Source organism: Saccoglossus kowalevskii, chromosome 2, assembly GCF_978046115.1.
Source record: "Saccoglossus kowalevskii chromosome 2, keSacKowa6.1, whole genome shotgun sequence".
NCBI lineage: Eukaryota > Metazoa > Hemichordata > Enteropneusta > Harrimaniidae > Saccoglossus > Saccoglossus kowalevskii.
Genome location: NC_140642.1, coordinates 622,325 through 644,130, shown reverse-complemented (window position 1 = coordinate 644,130; position 21,806 = coordinate 622,325). Strand labels below are relative to the sequence as shown.

At 36.0% G+C, this 21,806-nt stretch overlaps 2 protein-coding genes and 1 pseudogene across 2 annotated transcripts; 2 read left to right on the top strand and 1 right to left on the bottom strand.

The window, feature by feature from the left end:
* Positions 1-1,112: 1,112 nt before the first annotated feature.
* LOC144357999 (uncharacterized) lies at positions 1,113-20,781 on the top strand (annotated as a pseudogene).
* Positions 2,626-13,744, bottom strand: LOC146748042 (uncharacterized). The gene is made up of 8 exons (XM_085495857.1): positions 13,012-13,744; positions 12,452-12,592; positions 11,543-11,891; positions 10,844-11,250; positions 10,791-10,802; positions 7,389-7,468; positions 3,139-3,343; positions 2,626-2,726 (listed from the first exon to the last, which is right to left on the bottom strand). The coding sequence occupies exons 1-8, from the start codon at positions 13,175-13,177 to the stop codon at positions 2,626-2,628; spliced, it is 1,461 nt and encodes a 486-aa protein (XP_085351983.1). The 5' UTR covers positions 13,178-13,744.
* Positions 14,911-17,299, top strand: LOC146748041 (uncharacterized). Its single transcript, XM_085495851.1, has 3 exons — positions 14,911-15,101; positions 15,641-15,753; positions 16,974-17,299. The coding sequence occupies exons 1-3, from the start codon at positions 14,911-14,913 to the stop codon at positions 17,297-17,299; spliced, it is 630 nt and encodes a 209-aa protein (XP_085351977.1).
* Positions 20,782-21,806: the final 1,025 nt, after the last annotated feature.

Here is a 21,806-nt window from a genome sequence, read left to right as displayed (position 1 = left end):
CCACCGGGCGTTCTCTGCTAGATCTGCTGCCCTCTTGATCAATCATAACATTAAAGTCGATTGGTCACGACGTGACAACCAACTGTATTGTTCCATTATCTCAGGGTGTGTTGCAGTCACATGCGATACCTGCTACGACCCAGGACACAGCACCGACATGTGTCCTAACTTTTTCAATAGAAAGTCGAATCCCAGCAATAAATTTGACCGTCCATCCAGTGCTACGAACACCCATGATAGGAAAGGTCGTCGCTGTGTAGTTTACCAAGGCAAAGAAATTTGCAACAATTTTGGTTCTGGTACCGGTTGCAACAAAGATCCCTGTAATTTTGCACACATGTGCAGCTTGTGCTACACCGCAGATCACAATATAATTCGTTGTTCAAAACGTAATGATAAAAAACAAGCTTGACTGTTGCCTGCTGTTATACCAACTCCTGTGAACAATAAAGCTCTGGAAAAAGAACTGGCTCTATATCCGGATGTTAATTTTGTCAACTATCTTGTGGGTAGCCTCAGAGGAGGTTTTCACACAGGAGTACACCATCCCCCGACATCGTCATTGGTTTGCAAAAATCTTCTCTCTGCTCGTAATCAGCCAGAAATTATTAATGAGGTCAAAAAAGGTTTTCTAATTGGACCGTTTGTCTCACCACCTTTTGAGCACTACCGTTGTAGTCCAATAGGCATTGTGGACAAAAAATACTCCAATAAAAAGCGCCAATAAAAATTGTTGATTTTTCATCACCACATGATGTTGCAGACACACCAAGCATTAATGACTTGATTAATAAGGAGGATTTTTCTCTTTCATATGTGACAATCGGCGATCTGGGAAAGGAGCTAAGTTATGCAAAACTGACATTGCAGATGCTTTCAAACTAATGCCAATTCATGCATCTTTGTGGCATCTCTATGGTATCCATTGGAACGAACAGTTTTACTTTTTTGTTCGCTTGGCCTTTGGATGCCGTTCTAGACCAAAGTTTTTTGACCAACTTTCAACAGCAGTATGTTGGATTGCAGAACACAATTATGGAGTCCAGACAATTTTTCACCTCCTGGATGATTTTCTTACTGTGAACTCTCCTTCATATGATGCAGAACGTACTATGGCTATTCTAACATTGCTATTTCACCGACTTGGGATTCCGCTAGCCAAGCAAAAAACTGTGGGACCTTGTTGTAAACTTGAATATCTCGGGATCGAACTTGACACTAATCATATGCAGGCTCGTCTCCCAGAAGACAAACTTGCACGCATTCGTGAGCTTCTTCAGACTTTTCTCAATCGCAGGACTTGTACAAAACGTGAAATCCTCAGTCTGCTAGGCCATTTGAACTTTGCATGCAGGGTCATAGTTCCTGGTCGTACATTTATCTCCCGACTAATTACCCTATCCAAAGGCGTTAAAAAACTCCATCATCATGTAACAATTACCAACGAAAGTAGACAAGACTTGCATATGTGGAATATACTTCTCTCAGACTGGAATGGAATTTCCATGTTTCTTTACACCAACACAACTTCAACGTCAATGCTTGAGCTTTTCACAGATGCCAGTGGTATTGGTTTTGGGGGCTATTTTCAGGGCCACTGGTTCCAAGACCGATGGACTGATAAACTCTTGCTGGAAAATGATCCATCCCTCTCAATCGCATTCCAAGAACTTCACCCCATTGTGGTAGCATGTATATTGTGGGGAAAACATTGGGCTCGTAAACGCATACTCTTCCATTGTGACAACATGGCAACCGTGCTTATAATAAACAAAGGAAGATCAAAATCGCCAGCAATAATGAATTTAATGCGCCGTCTGGTCATTGTAGCAGCAGCTAACAACTTCATGTTTCAAGGCACTCACATACCAGGTGTGCGTAACATAACCCTTACCAAATAAGAATACATTTGAAATGTATTTAAAATGTGTTTTTTTTCACTCTTTTCAATGCACTGTAAATATGTTGTAAATGTGTTTAAAATGTATTAGAAACGCCTTTTACACAAGAAAAAAACGCCTTTTAAACTGCCAAGTTTTCGACACTTGAGATGATGAGGTGGATGCATTTTAAATGCATTCAAAATGCGTTTTAAACACGTTTGGAAATAAATGCATTTTAAATGCATTTATTATATCGAGCCATATCAGAATGGAAATAAACGCATTTATAAATAAATGCGTTTAAAATGTATTTTAAACGCATTTATTTATAAAATTATTAAAATGCAGTTTACTTGATATTCATGTCTCAGGAACAATTAGTATAAATGCATTTTGAACTGGTTCATCTTCATTCACCAGATTGTGTGTGTAAATGTACTTGGGAAATAATGAACTGATACCAAAAAAATACCAATAACAATCCGTTTTATTACAAATGATACATGTGTAAAATTCTTACAAAAATAAATATTAAAAATTTTTTTTTTTACAATCTTGCACATTGGGAATCCGGAGTAATGTGCATGGCAAAATTAAGTATAAAAGCTCGGAAATAATGTATATAAACATTTTGCAAGTAATATACTCTCTAAAATTTAACAAGCATGCATAATTATTACTACTTAATATAGAATAAACAGACCAAAAAGTTTATTACTGGTACTAAACTGATATCAAATATTCATTTTTTGGTGTCTTGATACCGTAAACCTGATATCATAGTGCCCAATGCACGGTTTATGGATGCTTCTGGTGTCGATTTTGGTCCACTCATACAGAAAGCTGTTGAGGAATAAACAGTAAATAGAGTAAAAGTTCAATGAGATGCATGTTCTTAATACAATGTGTAGTTTGTACATGTGACTTGTGTCCCCTATTTAAACTGATGCATTAAAAACAATTCATTGTTTTAAGTATATGACTCAGAACGAAGGTTTGTTAATGCGAAACCTTGATGTATGATGCCTTCATTGTGCAGTTTCATTGAGACACAAAATCAGTCAACCTCACAAGTATACAATCTGCACTGGTTATTGTGAAAGCCATTTTTTTGTATATTTCATAGATGGAAGCTCAATCAACAGGATGAAATGTCTATTGCTATTTTGACTTGTGCAATAAGCTGTAACTCACTTTCACAAAAAAACAAATTTTATTTGCAGTGCATTAGTATCAATAATTACAATATACTTACCAATAATGGACGACCTTATGTCTGGATCCATTGGTTTTTCCCCATTAACTCCACGTATATTCATGTTCATAAGCTCCTTATCTGTGAACATTGTTCGTGCTAGGAACAGTGCGCTAGCAGTTGGCGATGAAGCAAGCTTGTGTTTTGCCTTCATCAAGTTTTTCTGTGTTATATAAACACCATCACCAGGTGTCAATTCTACCATCTATGCAAATAATACAATAACAAAAACATTAAAATTATCTCTGCACAACAATCTTTATAGTTGTTACACTAAACAGCAACTAAATTGTTGACTGATGGGGGACCTGTGTATCATATTCATTTCAATCTTTAATGGCTACACAATTTGCTGTTTGTTATTGCACATTATGTAGCTGTTATTTAACACTTAACATAAAATAAAACTAGGGGTGTTATCAAGTTTGTAAAATATACACTCCACTTTATAATTCAGCTATCTTTGTGATAAGCCAAAAACAGAAATCCGACACAGTTTTTGCTGCTAAGTGGGTTTATTAATTAACATGGAAATCCTTTCGTTTTTTGACTTGTCACTCTGATCACTCCTAGACAACTGAATATTGCAAAATTGCCTGTCGGCTGAGATAGCTCCGCTGTTAGCAATGCACATTTCAATTAAAGAACAGAAGATATCATTAAATCAAAGAAAGCTTAGAAAGAACTCCCATGTGCTGAGAGTATTGGAGACACATTAAATATAATTCGAAATTACTTAGCTGAAAACTAATTATGCAAATCAGAAAATTAATATGACCAGATTTGAGTGTAAAACTAATGAGGTCTGCGCAATGTAACAGAACCAAAAAATTATGAATTATTATGCTTATTAGGGAATTAATATGAACAGATTTTTACCCCAAACTAATTAGGTTTGTACATTGTCCTAGAGCATCTTTGTACTAAGTTTCATTGAAATGGAATAATTAACACCGCGAAAACTCCAAAATTTCGACCCCTCTAAAAATTTGACCGCCTATTTATTTGCCGGGTTTCGGTGTTTTATTTACCTCCAAATTTTCGACTCCACTAAAAATTGCCGACTCATTCTTATTCGAAAATTGCGACCAGTTTTAGTTTTCCCCCAAACGAAAAAAAACCCGATGTGAGCGTTCAAACGGGACCTTCCTCAAAGGCATGAATCCGGGTTTCTGATTGACTGAGAGATTTTTATTTTATTGGTAACGAAAATATATTCTAAATAAACGAAGTTTCAAATAAAAACGAACACAAAAATCTCGGCATGCTGCGTTTCTGAATTGTTGATTATTACTGTACTCAGTAGTGATTATAATAATGTACACAAAATAAATTTGTTGAATGGTTATGAAATACAAATAAAAGTCAACTTAGTTTCATCGTAAGCGAATGATTCCGGTCTCGTATAAACGTTTGATGCTGTAGGATATCCGCCATGTTCTCTTAGGTCAAATAGGTCAAATCGCTAATTAACCAATCAAAAAGCTGGATGATGCGAAAACGGCATGATTTTTTTTAAATAAAAAAATTAGTTTTTAAAAAATAAACTGGTCATCTGAAGAATAATTTAACATTGTTCACAGTGATAACAGCTCATTCTCGAAAGGAAGCTTACCCGCTCACGCTAGTCACGATAAAAATCATACACGTGTACTCTTGAATAGACAGACGTCAATGACTACGGTAAAACTTAGACTCTATTTTAGCCGGCAGGATTGATTGAAATGTCCGAAAAATGACGCCAAAATACACCTTAAAAGTCCCATTTTATTTTCTTAAATCCCATTATATTTTTTAATCCAAGGGCGAATTTACGGCAGAATTTGGTCCCTCAAATCACCGGTACGGTGCTCAAATAAGGGACACGTGAGCTTTGATTCTAACCGGATACATTGCACTGGGTCGGGGAGATCGTTTGCTAAACTTCCATGTATCTTTTGTCCAATGGGTACCTGTACTTCGAACATTCACAAGTTTTCCTAGGTAGTGCGAGACAGCTTTGTCTTTTGACCTATTAGTTTTGTGCTGACCTCTTCTCCGCGTCTTGATGTTTTGTTTTGCTTGTCATAATACTCACTGATTGATGACTTTGTTTAGATTTTGAGTTACAACTCGGCCACGACCTTTGCTTTTACCGTGAAACATGAGGAAGTTTACGTCAATTGACGGACATTGCATTTTTTAAAAACTAATGAAGCACACTGTCTATCATCCCCATTTTTTTTTGCTGATTTCTATTCTGAAAAATTCGACCGTCCGAAAATGCACCTTAATTTTGACTCTAAAAACACGTCACATTTCTAACACAAATTATTTAAAACCAGTCGAAATTTTGGAGTTTTTACGGTACTTTAGATATCAGTGTGAAAGATTAAAATTGGTTAATTATGCAAATTAGGTAATTAATATGTACAGATTTTAACCCACAATTATTCAGGTCTGTCTATTGTCCTACAGCATCCATGTACATTCATTGATATGTGATGTATAGTACCTGAGATATCAGTGTGAAAGTTGGTTAATTATGCAAATTAGGTGATTAATATGCACAAATATTTACCGGAAACTAATTGGGTCTGCATAATTCTAGATTCATTGAAATATGATGATTAGTACTTTAGATATCAGTAGAAAAGCTGAAAATTAATTATGCAAATTAGGTAATTAATATGCACAATTATTTACCCTAAAACTAATCAGGTCTCTGCATAGTCCTAAAGGATCTATGTACCAAGTTTCATTGAAATGCGATGATTAGTACTTGAGATACCCGTGGAAAAGCTGAAAATTAACTAATTATGCAAATTAGGTGATTAATATGCACAAATATTTATCAAAAACAATCAATCTCTGCATAGTCCTTGAGTATGTAAGTACCAAGTTTCATTGAAATGTAATGCTAACTACTTATATCAAATGCTGAAAATTAATTAATTATGCAAATTAGGTAATTAATATGTACTGATATTACCATAAAAACTATCAGGTCTGTGCAGTGTCGTATGACATCTATGTACCAAGTTTCATTGAAATGTGATGATTAGTACTTGAGATATCAGTGGAAAAACCGAAAATTGACTAATCATTATGCAAATTAGGTAATTAGTATCCACGGATTATTACCAAAAACTAATCAAAACCTAGCATTAGTTCAGAGCATCTATGTACCAAGTTTCATCAAAATCCAATGAGTGGTTGTTTAGATATCAGTGGAACAGTCATGGAACCACTAAAAAATAGCTAATTATCATGCAAATTAGGTAATTAATATGCACGGATTTTTACCAAAAATTAATCAAATCTGCGCATATGTTCAGAGCATCTATGTACCAAGTTTCATCAAAATCCAATGAGTGGTTCTTTAGATATCAGTGGAACAGTCATAGAACAGCTAAAAATTAGCTAATTATCATGCAAATTAGGTAATTAACGAGCATGGATTTTTACCAAAACCTAATCAAATCTGCGCATTGGCCCAGAGCATCTATGCACCAAGTTTCATCAAAAACCAATGTATGGTTCTTGAGATAGCAGTGGAACAGTCGGACACACATACACACATACACACACACATACACACATACACACATACACACATACAGACACACTAACTGCAAAGACTCCCATTTTGTGCTTCGCACATGGGAGTCAAAAATGAACAATATGTATAGTATCAAAGCAATGGGACTTGCTGTTTTCAACAAGAATTCAAAAATATCACTTTTCACCAAAAATACAAAAATAATCATCAAAATTAGATAATTGAAGATATCACCACGAAATTAACAAATCTGAAAGAGGTCTACATGTAGTACCTATATATGTAATATAAAAGCAATTGGACTTGCGGTTTTCAACAAGAAGTCAAAAATATCACTTTTTACCAAAAATATTCATCAAAATTAAAGATATCATCACGAAATGAACAAATCTGAGAAAAGGTCTACATGTAGTATCTATATATGTAATATCAAAGCAATTGGACTTGCGATTTTTAACAAGTCGAAAATATCACTTTTTACCAAAAATGACAAAAATATTCACCAAAATTAGTGAATTGAAGATATCATCTCGAAATGAACAAATCTGCAAGAGATCCACATGTAGTACCTATATATGTAATATCAAAGCAATCAGTCGAAAATATCACTTTTTACCAAAAATGACAAAAATATTCACCAAAAATAGAAAATTTGAGATTTTGACATGAAATGACTTTTTCGACAGCGGAGCTAAAAAGGGGAACATACCTTGAACAAACGAGCAACCTCTTTACTTATTTTCCCATCAGTTGGGGTTGATGCCATTTCAATAACTTCTTCATCCAGTTCTAAATAAATAAAAAGTATTTTCAGCACAAAATGCAAAAAGCAACTTCAATCACTGGAACTTCTATAAAATTGAGTCGTATACCTGCCTTCAGTGGTACCGTACTCAAGTCGGAAAATAATGATTTTTTAAGGATGAGCACATACCCGACCACCCCCTCGGAAAAAGAGAGCAAATTTTAATTCATGTGACAGATTGAGGGGGATATCACGTCTTTTAGAGAAAATAAAAATACAAAATTAGTTGCGTCTTCATTGACTTTTACAATAAAATAACAGAAATGGTCACAAAAAATATGCACATTTTTATAACAATATTAATTATATACCACCCAAATTAACTAGATTAAAAATGTTAAGCCAAAATCTTTATCATTAATTATCAAAGACCAAGTTTTAAATTAAACAAGTCATTGTCAATGACACGTCCCCGTTCCGTTCATATTTGAGTGACATATACATTCAAAGCAGATCATGACCGAAATGCACCTGCATATGTACAACACATTGTACTAAATCTGAACAAAATCCTTGCATGCATGACTGAGATCCGGTTCTGGAATTGTGAAAATGTGCGATTTCAATGCATTTTCGGCCTTAAAGCGGCCGCCATTTGGCTATCGTTAATGGGATCATGAAACAAATGCACATACATATTTGTGACATGATGTACCTTGTGTGTGTGAAGTTTGAACTTGATCAATCCAGACATGTCTCGGATACGGATCCAGAACTGAATTCTTTAAAACAAAATGGCCGCCAGTCGGCCATTTCGAACTTGATCTGAAAAAAAAAATGACGTGCATCAAGGTCCTATTATGTTTAATGTATGTACCAAATTTGAATGAAATCTGTCCATGCATAACTGAGATCTGGGTCCGGAATGGTGAAAATGTGCGATTTCAATGCATTTTCGGCCTTAAAGCGGTCGCCATTTGGCTATCGTTAATGGGATCATGAAACAAATGCACATACATATTTGTGACATGATGTACCTTGTGTGTGTGAAGTTTGAACTTGATCAATCCAGACATGTCTCGGATACGGATCCAGAACTGAATTCTTTAAAACAAAATGGCCGCCAGTCGGCCATTTCGAACCTGATCTGAAAAAAAAAATGACGTGCATCAAGGTCCTATTATGTTTAATGTATGTACCAAATTTGAATGAAATCCGTCCATGCATAACTGAGATCTGGGTCCGGAATGGTGAAAATGTGCGATTTCAATGCATTTTCGGCCTTAAAGCGGCCGCCATTTGGCTATCGTTAATGGGATCATGAAACAAATGCACATACATATTTGTGACATGATGTACCTTGTGTGTGTGAAGTTTGAACTTGATCAATCCAGACATGTCTCTGATACGGATCCAGAACTGAATTCTTTAAAACAAAATGGCCGCCAGTCGGCCATTTCGAACTTGATCCGAAAAAAAAAATGACGTGCATCAAGGTCCTATTATGTTTAATGTATGTACCAAATTTGAACGAAATCCGTCCATGCATAACTGAGATCCGGGTCCGGAATGGTGAAAATGTGCCATTTTGATGCATTTTCGGCCTTAAAATGGCCGCTATTCGGCTATCGTTAATCGGATCATGAAAAAAATGCATGTGCATATGTCCCATATAATGTGTGATGTATGAGTGAAGTTTGAACATAATCGGTCCATGCATGTTCGAGATACAGGTGATCACGGACGCACGGACGGACGCACACAGGGCAAAACATAAGTCCCCGTTTTCGGACTCCGTCCGAACGGGGACTAATTAGTGGCATTTTGAAAGAATAGGTGCTTTACTGAATGCGACCCCGAATATAAAAATTATGCAAAAATGGGATGTGGGGCCTAGACCAGGCATGGGCGCTAACAGTACTTTATCAATTCACTTCTGTGTGTTTTTTTTTATGGCTATAAAAAGTCAATTGTGCCTTATGAAATATCGTAAAGTTCTACAATTCAGTCCAAAACAATTTTACAATTTTTGTCATGAAAACGGGTGCCCACAACCCTTGCATAGTAAATAGCTCATGTATCACATGTAGGAACCACAATCTATAAATTAAAACTATTGTATACATAAATACATAAATGAAGAATATTGAGAAAATATTTATTTTTCACTAGGCGCAAAGGCAAACTTATTGGGCATTGCGCCAATTGCTCTGTAGCCTCTGAAGTTCAAGCCCTGTGATCATTATACTGTCATGTAGTGTATAGGAAAATCAATTTTGCAAGAGTAAAATCATGAAATTTTGTGTCAGTGACTTTCCAAAAATTGTGTCTGCAGTAATATTATCAAATAACGAAAATTCATAGTTTTGAAATTTGAGCAGCTTACAGGAATTCAATTTAAAAAATAAAAATGCACAAATGTGCCCTCAACACGAGTGTCTTTAAGGTTGTTCAATGCAGTCTTGAACGTGGGTGGGTCCACCATATGTGTTGGCATAGGGCAAATCACTGAAACCCATGTATCTTTACAAATGTAGTTCCAGATGCATCGTTTCATCACGTAATTATAATTTCCCCATGTATTAACTCCATAATCCATCTAAAGTAATAGTATGTTTATCTAAAAAATTAGGTATGTACACCCTATTTTTTTCACATATGACCATGTAGCAATAATTCATAAATATAAAAAAAAAATCCAAGTACTTTTGTGAAACTGTATTGAGCAACCTCACAGCAAGTCTCAGAAGTATTGGGGCAGCCAATTTGCAAACTCGCTAGCGAATTGGCTAACTGCTTGGGTTTTGACTAAACAGTTGGGTTTCGAATCTTACTGGTGCCGCCTTGTGGTCACGCCCACTCTGGGCGAATCTATATAACAGCAGGGGATGACGATTTTTTTAGCAGTTGGCTAATGTTACCCTGACGGGGTCATTTAGGTGTGAAAGTTTGTCATTTTCTTCCTGATTTGTAGGAAATTGTTTATCAACTTGTCTCTTTATTTAGTTTCAAGCAGTGTTCAAGATGGCTACCCCCATATAGTAAATATCGGCGGATTAATCGCATTTATCATATTATCGCTTTACGCCAGCTGACTATGGCCATTTTCAGGCTTACCAGGCCATTTTCAGGCTTACTACTTTTACATTATCACGCCTCGTAACAAAGTAAATCATTCAGGGGAATCTAGACATGCTTCTACCAGGCTACGTAAAAGCATTCTATGTCCTCTAATGCAATTTAGACTCCCCCAGAGTGGATGCGGCCACGAGTCGGCAACAGCGAGATTCGAAAGCCAAATGTTTAGTCAAAACCCAAGCAGTTAGCCAATTCGCTAGCGAGTTTGCAAATTGGCTGCCCCAATACTTCTGAGACTTGCTGTAAGGGAAGTAAACAATGAAAATAACAATGTAACTTACATTCATTTCGAACAGCTGCAAGCTGAACTTTAAGGTTTGCATTTTCTTTCTTCAGAATGTCATTATCCAATTTCATTGATTCACATCTCTGAAGAAGTGTTGAGTACTTCCTGCTCAGTTCAGAGTAATTAGTTTCATTACCAGTAGTACCCTGTTTTAAAAAATGTGCACGGGGCGCCTTACCACCTTGAGTTGGTCTATCATCTTGATGTTGAGATTTGTGTGCTGGTTTTTCTCTTGGTGGAGTTAAAAGGCTTAATGATTCTTCCACCAAGTCATCACTACAAAAGTTTTGTAAAGTGGCATACTGTGGTGGTTCATCATCATCATCAACATTAGTATCATTATCATCCATAGAAGTAATTAATGGGTTCTCATCAAAAACATCCACAGATGACTCTGCATAACTGCAAATAATGTACAAAATATCTTTACACTTTTGTGTCAAAGTTGAAGCCACCTGCAGAAAAAAATATGCTCTTGTGAATAATATTAAAGTCATATGAAAGAAAAGTACACACACATAGCAAAGCTGCCAGACAAGTACAGACAATGATTCAGTGCAATAATTTTTGTAAAACGTGAAGTGTGCTTTGGAAGCTGGTGATTGTATTACAATTTTGTTTAGAGAGGCAGTTCAGACTTAATTGGAAAATATGTTTTTTGAGCTTCTACAACAATTGAAGACAGTCTTTTTACCTGAAGAGGCCTTGTTGTTTCATCTGCTGCAAAGCATCATCACAACTTTTTAAATTAATTGTCCTTCTCTCTTCTTTTTCTTGTTTTTTCTTCAGGGTTTCCTCTTTCTCTTTTCTTTTTAGTTCCTGCTCTGCCTTTTTCTTTTCTTGAGCTTCCACTTTTTCTTTTCTCTTTACTTCATCCACAACAGTTTTCTGTTTTTTTTCCCCAGAATCTTTACTTTGGATCACATTCTCTGACTTCTTCTTTTTGTCAGATTCATTGGTTGAAATCAGTTGTGATTTTCTTTTACCACCATTCAAGGCTCTCTCAATTACTGACTTGCGATGTAGCAAATCATCTTTGTCATCTTTAAAATAAATTCATGAGTCAAATCAGAGAAAATCATTTAAAGGCATCAATGTGACAAGAACAAGTCTCACAACACAACCCAAGTCATGAAGTTCTATTTTGATGTGCCTAACAATGACCATTTGTGGTTAGTGAAAAAAAATTATCAAAGACAAAAAAGAAAAGTCCAAATGAAGTCGCATTATGAAAAAAAACTACTATAAATTGAGACAGATTTAGAAGAAAAGGCTGACAATCTCTGGAAAAATGTCATTTTCATTCTAATTCAAGTAATTTAATTCTAGTAATGTTAAAATATGAATTGTATTTGGCATTATAGACACACAGACATGTATTTTAGTCCATGCGCTTCTAATAGACAAAACATGATAAATGCCATTTCACTGATACCATTCAGTGTTTTTCCAATATATAGCTTGTGAAAAGTGAAAAAAATATACAAACACTATAAATAAATTATTTAACTTGTGTGTTAATTACCATGCAAATTAGCAACAACCAGTGACCAAAATCCTGGGGAGAACATGCACTGACAAAGAAAGGCTATCGAATACTCACCACTTTTACCGAGAACTAAGCATTTATAATGCTTTTTATCACTGGGCCACACTGCTGTGGTAACACCTCCATTTACTGTCAGACCACTCTCTTTCACAACAAGATATTTGTTGTCTTGAGTGAACTGAACTAAGACAAAATCTGAAAAGAATAAATAATTATGACAATTAAAGTTTTAAAAATGCATAAGAATGAAAGATAAAATAAGGCATCATACATTGAAAAGTTAAACTAAATTTCCTTTGAAATACTAGTACTCAATCATGGTAAAATAATAGTTCGACACCCCCCCCCACCCCCCACCCAAACAAACATACTTCTGTTTATAGCATTTACGTAAAGCTGCCATTAATTTTCTCAGAACATCACAAATTCTAAATAAGATTTAAGTATATGGCACGTTCGTGAGTAAATATATTAATTGGGTTGATAAAATAATGAACCCTCTGTTGGTCAATAGTTGGTCGAAGGGCGATCGAATTATCATGACTCAGAATGCATTCAATAATTCTTTTTAAAAAGAGCAGATCTCTCATAAACTTAACTACATAGCAACGTACCTTCATCTCTGAGATGTGCTGGTGGTTGTCTTTTTCTTGCAACAGCCATAACATAAGTATGCAGCGAATTGTTATTCAAATGCAAGCGACTAACAATATAGACTGAATGAAAATACCGCGTATTGTAAGAGCGGGAAAAGAAAGTAAGGTCATTACATGGGGTCATTTCGTTTTCTTCGCTGTGATTGGCTGAGCGGAACCGGAATGGCGAGTTTTTTTTTGTTTTTTTTGTTTACAAAATTGTACACACTTTCAAATTGTTTTTATAATAATCAGATAAAAAGGGAACATACATAATTAACTCAGTAGTAAATTTAAAAAGATAAAAGATTCATCCTGAGGAATTATGACGTCACGCCGCCATTTGGCATCTGTACTTTGTCACACTTGCGTTTGAGAAACTAGTCTGTGAACTTGTAAACTTACTGGTTTACAAACTTTAGTTATCTTTTTTACGCGTAGTCATGGATGAACACATCGATCAGCCATCAACTAGAAAACGGGGACGTTATTTGTCGTATCTCAGTGATACATCGGTGGCACTTCCACGCTCGACTGCAAGAGTTTGGCCGAGCACTGCCCGCCGCGGCTTAACAACGCCGAATACGATTGTAAATACTCGCGCCAGTTTGAATGACTCTGTCGAAAGCACCATTTTTCAGGCTAGTGGTCCTTCTGATTTCGGGAATGGAGTTTGTAGTGAGCGTGTAGGATTCCCGGTCGTTAATGTGGATGATGGAAATTCTGACGTTTCTGGCATATATAGCGAACGTGCAGACGAGCAATCTAGCCCGGAAATAAACACCCTTACTGACAGTGACATTGGAGAGCCAAATGCCAATAATTTCGAGAATGATTTGTTTTCCCCAGAGGGACACCAAGAACAGCATCTCTGGGGAAAACTATTTGGATGACGCTCCATTGGATATAGACGACGAACCTTCGTCACTGTCTGAGTCAGATGAAAACATGCCCTTATACAGTGGCTCCCCAGTTACTGTAGGTGCCAGTATGCTCCTAATCATATCATTTGCTATTCGTCACAGTCTTAGTGGTGAAGCCCTTTCAGATCTCTTGACACTTATTCAACTACACTGCTTGTTACCCAACTTATGCCGGACAAGTTTGAAATTATTTCAGACGTTTTTCATGAGTTTGAAATCACCAATACAACGCCATTACTTTTGTCCACACTGTGGGGTGTACATAGGGAAGACGCTTATTGACCACTGTTTGGTATGTTTGAAAGACACAGTGGATAAAGGATCATCCAGCTACTTCATTATTTCGCCTCTCTTCAGTCAACTACAGAGTATTTTAGGAAGTGAGTACCTTTATTTGTTATTTTTGACCTCACCAACAACTTTAATTTTTCATGTAAATGCATTTTTAAATGTTAATTGTGTTACAACTCAAAGTATGGACATTAATTTTACTGAAAACTGAATATGAAAATTTGCTATTAGTTCAGACTTTCCGCGGTCAATTAAAACTAAATTATTTACAGCTTCAATTTGTTTTTATCTAAATTTTGCAAGTACATGTAAATTCTAAATTTAAGGGTTATCATATAGGTTGAAGTTGTTTGTAATAATTTCCTGAATTATGATTGGTTGAATCTGCTACAGTGTTTGTGCAATATTGATATTCATTTTACAAGCAGGATATTGTTGACCATATCTTTGGTCGTGCATGAACATATTTTGTTCAAACTGATGCATCATGTCTGTCACACAAATGTAAATAATTATTTGACCCTAATTTTGATAGTCACTAAAAACTGCTTGGGGACTTGTCATTGACAATGACTTATTTTAATTTTCAGGAGATAAAATGCTTGATAAAATGAACTACCGTAGAGAGAGAAAGAAGAGACATAGGCACAATGTGGAAGATGTTATGGATGGAATTCTATATAAGAAACATTTCACTGAGGATGGGTTTTTTCACCATTCAACTGCAGAACAGAAAAAAACAGAATTACATCTGTCATTGCAGATGAACTTTGATGGTGTTGCTCTATTTCGGTCCTCGAAGTTCAGCATATGGCCAGTATATTATACAATAAATGAGCTTCCGCCATCTGAGAGGTAGGCTGTTTTTTCTAATCGTAGAATATTATTACTGGTGTTATACTAGGTGTACATGTATAAACAAATTATTTTGGATATTTTTGGTCAAAACCAGGATTTGAAACTTTCAATCTATTCTCCAAAACAGAAACTCACAATGCTTTTAAATTAAATATACAAATATATTTGTTTTTGTTAAAATGTGTTTATCTTATACATGTAATACAGAAATTGTCATTCGCCCTCACTGTAATGTGTTTATATCTCTTGTGTTTGTGTTATTACTTAATATCTTATACTTCAAATTGCTTTAATTCTGCAAAAGACAAATTTCAGTGAAAATTTCTCATCATCAGAACAAGAAAATTGCTCGGAGTGGAAATTTAATAGTTTACAGTATTTCATTTACAGTAGAAGAGTGAAGTGAAGCTCTTTCAATCATAAGGTCACATGTGTGGTATTCAGGGCTTGAGTTGTGTGTTATCATTAATTTTTCTATGAATAATTGCTTGTGAAACAAGACACTTGAATACAGTCTGAATTTCATTTATCTTTAGGTATCGAAGGTGTAACAAGATATTTGCTGGTATTTGGTTTGGTTTTAAGAAACCAGAATGTAAAACATTTTTGCAACCATTTGCTGTGTCCCTTAAAGAGTTGTTTACAACTGGTAAGTTACTCTTTATTTTTTTTTTAGCTCCACTGTCATTGAAGATGACACATTTTCCATTGCTATCTGGTTTCTGTTTGGAGGCCATCAACAATTTTCATCTTTCTCGTGAAAACCAGTAGTCTGAGTGCTTTGATGTTTAGTATGGTTTCCTCATCAATATCTTAAATCTTTTGATCAAAACCAATATTTTGGACTTAATCACGAGTTTCATTAAGTGCCAGCCACCGGCCATATGGCCGGCTACAAGCCCAAATTAGCCGTCTATTTTCATGTCTCAAATAAACGTACCAGGACGTTTATTTTTTCCCTAAAAAATTCCATGCTTAAAAAAAAAAATCGTGCCGTTTTCCCATTGAAATCAAAGCCAAAAGATCTCACTAAAACATCGGTAAATCTCTTCCGTTTTGTATTCACAATAAAGTTGCTGAGCTGCATTAACATATTTAAATGAGCTATGGTAATTCAAACATGTTGGCACCCTCCAGCATTTTGATTGGTTAATTAGCGATTTGACCTATCAGATGAAGAAAAACAGTTGTTTCAGGACCCATGTGCATGAAAAATATGGCTGATATCATATTGCATCAAGTGTTTACATGTGACCGAAATCATTCACTTACGATAAAACTAAATTGAATTTTACTTGCATTTCATAACAATTCAACAAACTTATTTTTTGTACGTTATTATAATCAGTACTGAGTACTACCGGTAATCAATAATTGCAACACTTTTATAACAAATAATGTTTATTAGATTTTGAAGATTTGGCCGAGGGTATGTTTATTTGGGACATGAGAGTACTTTCTGCCATAACCCCCACCCCACTGCCAACACAGGTCTCGCTGCAGCGCTTCTTCACACTGCCTAGAGCCTTTTTATTTTATTTGTTGGCCTGTTGTTACAGGATAATGGCCTGCTATTAAATGCATTTGTGAAACCCCTGCGCAATTCTTCCCGAAACCGTTCCTCGTGGTTTAAAATTTGATATACTAGTACCTTGGGTGGTTTTTTGTGACATTAATTTTCTTGAATTTTTTTTTTTTTTTTTGAAATTTCAGTTAGAAGCTGCAACATAAACCACAGTTGTTTATATTATTTCAATGATATTTCATTATACAGCTGACATAATCATGACATTATTGACATTATCACAAAATTAAATGTAATCTAGCTTTTATATTCAAAGCCATGTGTGTTTTTTTTTTTCTTTTCAGGAATTGGTGTTTCAGTTAAAGGGAAGAAAGTCTTGGTGAAGGGCATTCTCCTCAGCTCAGTGTTTGACTCACCTGCGCGATGTATTTTCATGGAACTGAATCAGTTCAATGGGTTTTTCGGTTGCCCATTTTGTTTAACAAAGGGAGCAACTGTTAAAACAGGCCAAAAGGGCCATATGCTGGCTTATCCCTTCAACACTGATAACAGTTCCACTGGACATGACCAGCTGCGAACTCTGCTGGAAACAAGGCAGCATGCTATGGAAGCATTCACTAAATCTCAGCAAGGGAATTCTTCAGCTGTGATTGGGAGTAAAAGGAGTTAGCTGGTTTTTGCATGTCCCTAAGTTTGATATGATCAATGGCATGGGTGCAGATTATATGCATTGTGTTTGCTTGGGTATAACAAAAATGTTGCTAATCCTTTGGACTGACAAAACAAATAAGGACAACCCATGGTATGTAGGAAATCAACTTGAGCTGATTGATACAAAAATTCTTAGAATTAAACCACCCCATGTAATAACACGTGCTCCAAGAAACATTTTTAATGAACTTTCTCATTGGAAGGCATCTGAATTTAGAAATTTTCTTCTTTTTTACTCCATCCCTGTGCTATGGAAAATTTTGCCAAATGAATATTTCCAACATTATTGCTTACTTGTTGAAGCTATTTTTATTCTGCTACAGTCATCTATATCACCAATGCAACTAAAGAAGGCATCAGGTTTATTAAGGCACTTTTGCTTCAAAATTTCAACACTTTATGGAGCACGCTATGAAACATCAAATGTGCATCTATTGTTGCATCTCTCTCAAAGAGTTGAATGCTTAGGTCCTCTTTGGTCCATGTCATGGGACTCAAAGCATGCCGCAACAAATAGTCACAGGAGTTTCCATTCAACAGAAAATACCAGAACTAGAATTTTGTTTACCTCCTGATTCACTTCATTATGATTTCTACAAAAAACTCACTAAAAATAGAAAGATAGTTGCTTCTAAAACAACAATTTCAAATGGTGTTTGTAGTGTTGGTGGGATGGAGAAAATAAATCCCTCTAGATCTGAGGTGCAAGCTTTGAGAAGAAGCATAAGGTCTGGGGATATTCATACAGTATTCAAGTTTAAAAGAGCCCAAATTCATGGTAGTATCATTCACAGTCAAGATTATAAAGCAGTTACTCGTCGAAATAGCTATACTATTCAGTATGACGGAGATAATGGTCTTGAATATGGTCAGGTTAAATATTATGCAAAGTGTATTTTGAAATGCCCAAGCCAAGTGTTATGCGATTCTAATTGTATATGTTTGAACCCAGTATATAGAGCTATCATTAATAAGTATTCTAGAAAGCATGATGTACATCTGGTACATGATGATATAAGTGGGGCTACTTTGCCACATATAATCCCAGTCATTAGAGAGAACACCTTTCCTTGTGCAATACCACTTCACAGCATCACACAGTGCTGTATATCTGTAAACTGTGGTCACAGAGAGTGCGAGTTTATTTGCCTTATACCAAACAATATTGAAAAAGAATGAGTAGTTGAGAACTTAGTTAAAATCCCAAAATCTAGTAATGAATAAATGAATTATGGCATACCACTGTACTAGTCTTGTCTGGTTAATGTATTTGACAATAACACTGCTTCAGCAATAACATGAGTTCTGTCCACTATCAGGTCACTTGTTTCATCTTCAATTTATGTGTATTTATATCACACATTGAAAAGGCCATTTTGTTTACAGTTCTGGACCTACATATATATTTTGCACTTTCAGATTTTACAAACATGAGGCTTCAATACATATGTTCACTGATCTGATTTAAATGGCTGATAGAAGTAGCATCCATTCTTTTTGAACAATTCAAAACCAAAAATTCACCATTTCTCATACGTGTAGAAGCTACATGTCCTATTTTGTGCTATTCAGCTCCGCTGTTGACTTTGTCGAGCGGAGCTTATGAGTGATTATCCGGTGTCGTTGATCATGTCAACTTTTTAAATTTTCAACTTCTTTTTGAAAACTACAATTCTTATTACTTTGATACTTGGTGCATATGTGTTTTCTTAAGACTCATTCAAATATAAACATGTTTAATATTCAATTGTTTATGCAAATTCATAGATTTTATTTTGAATAAATTGTCAATATATACATGCAAGTTAATATTGAAGGCTCTCTTTGTGAATATGCGATTTACCGGGGGGTAGTTCACTTTTAAATTGTTGATGCACATACAGTACCATGTCTGTGTCATACTGGAGGTTACAGAATATGAAAGTAGCAATCATGAATAACGTAAAAATTAAAGTGTGGAATACATGCATTTCAAATGTATTTTTTGTGTGTTTGAATTGGACTTTGTCATTGAGCTCACCATTGTGGGTGGATTCACAGACTAAGATTGAAATAAATGTATTAAAAATGCATTTACAATGCATTGAAAAACTTCCACTCATAGTCAGTGAGTGCTATTTCGTTAGAGATTGAAAAAAACATGTTTAAAACACCTTTTTTCCCCCCAGCGCATTTTTACAAAAAATATTGTGTTCAAATAAACTAGTTTCAAATGTGTTTAAAAGGCATTTTGAGATTTAAATGTATTCTAAACGCATTTTCAACATGTTTAAAATGTGTTTTCTTTCTTCTGATTCGGTAAGGGAATTGCCGATTCATTGTCTCGATTTCAGATGCAGCGTTTCAGAGAGGCAGCCCCCTTGTCAAAAATAAATCCTTGCCGGATACCCTCAGAGGTGATGTTTACATGTACTTAACTCGCGTAGTCCTTCAATTTCAACATGCAGCACTGAGTACACGGACATGTCAGTCTTATTCAACAGGAGTTCGAGCATGGCTACGTTTTGCAGCAATGTATAACATCCAAGGTAGTGCTACAACTTATCCAACAATTACTGAGGACATCTTAATTTACTTTGCAGTACATTGTGCATTTAAAACACTCTACTATAAAAGTATATCTTTCAGTCATTCAAAACCATTATGTATTGGGAGGCCAGAACACACCCTGTTTTATTGGAGATAGACAAAGCAGACCAAGGCTGCAACATGTGCTTAAAGGAATCCTACGTATTCAAGGCTCTGCAACTCGTCCGCGCTTGCCAATCACAGCAGAAATTTTAAAGAAACTGTGCTCACTTCTACAAGTTGGAGTTTTCGGACCATATATTGACTTACTTCTGCGTTCTGCCTTCCTTTTGGCATTCTTCGGTTTTCTACGTTGTAGTGAATTTGCATGCCCCACATCTGTTTTTAACCCACAAATTCATCTTTATGTGGGCAATGTCCAGGTCACTAAACTTGATGGTTTTTTAGACTACATATCTCTTAATATTAAAACGGTCAAAAACAGACCAATTCCGTCGTGGTTTCCAACTTCGCCTTTTTCCAACGAACAATCTCCTATGTCCAGTCTCATGTTTGTACCATTTCCTCACTGTTCGCAAACAGATGCATGCAACAGATGATGAACCACTGTTTCTACTACCTGAAAGAGTTCCAATGCATAGACAATTCTTCACAGACTCCTTACGTACTCTAATTTCTAAACTTGGTTTGAACTCTGATCTTTATGCAGGTCATTCGTTTCGCATTGGGGCAGCAACTTCAGCTCCTTCATCTCATTTACCTGACCACTTAATCCAGACTCTTGGCAGGTGGTCAAGCGATTGTTATAATTGTATATCCGCACTCCAGAACAGCTTCTGCGTGAAGCCTTCATGTCAATGGCTATTGTGTAAGTCCTTTTCATCTCATCACTTCATCACAGGTCGCACATAGAGCATGCCAGAGACCCGAGACTTGCCTCTCCCTCTAAGTATGCTGTATGTCTCCTGCCTATCCCACCAGGTCGCACATGAAGTATCTCCCAGATCAGAGATCAACCTCTCTCTCTGGGCATGCGTTATGTTCCCTGGACACCACGTCAGGCCGTGCAGGCCATTCCTGCCCCCTGATTTTTTCACTGCACTCCCAGGTCGTTACATTACGCCCTCAGGCAGTGAGATTTTATCTCCCATGTCCCCTGGGATGTTTTCATGCTTTCCAACATTCTCAGGCCGTGAGGTCCCACCTCCCCCTGACTTGTTTTCACCCACACATCATCTTTTTAAACATCACTTCCCACCTTTTCATGGGGGTCACTCAGTCCCACTCCTTTTTCTTTGTGCTCCCTCACTGGGCAATAGACTTCATCCTGTCCCCCATTACAAGGACGAACGCCCACTTTCTGGCTTTTCCTTTGTATGGCATGGCAATTTATCAACACCTTTGCCCAATGCTCACCAGTGGGAGTTTTGAAGGGTGACCCCTTGCCCAATTTTTAGTGTGTATTTTTATTGTGTAATCTTTCCTTTAGTAGTTATGTTAACGCATGTTTTTTATTTCTTTATAGCTGACTAGTTTTAATAAATTGTCTTACTTTTAATCTGGTGTGTTGTAGTGTTTTTACAAATTTAGTTTTATGCTGCATTCAAGATGGCGGCCCCCATATAGTAAATATCGTATTTATTTTATTATCACGTGTGCGCCAGCTGACTGTGGTTTCGGCCTAAGTAGAGTTTATAATAGACTATGTATTAACTATTTCTGTAAACAACTGCATGAAGACATCACGTACTAGACTGTGTTAAATATGTCTGTAAATTTCTTAAATAAAACCAAGTAAATATATACAACTAAAAAACAATGGATATCTAATGCCCATGTAAAATGACACGTCACTCAATGTGTTTTGTCTACTATTTTCCACTTCAGAATAAACCGAATACAATGTATCTTTAACAATCCTATACTGCCAACACTTA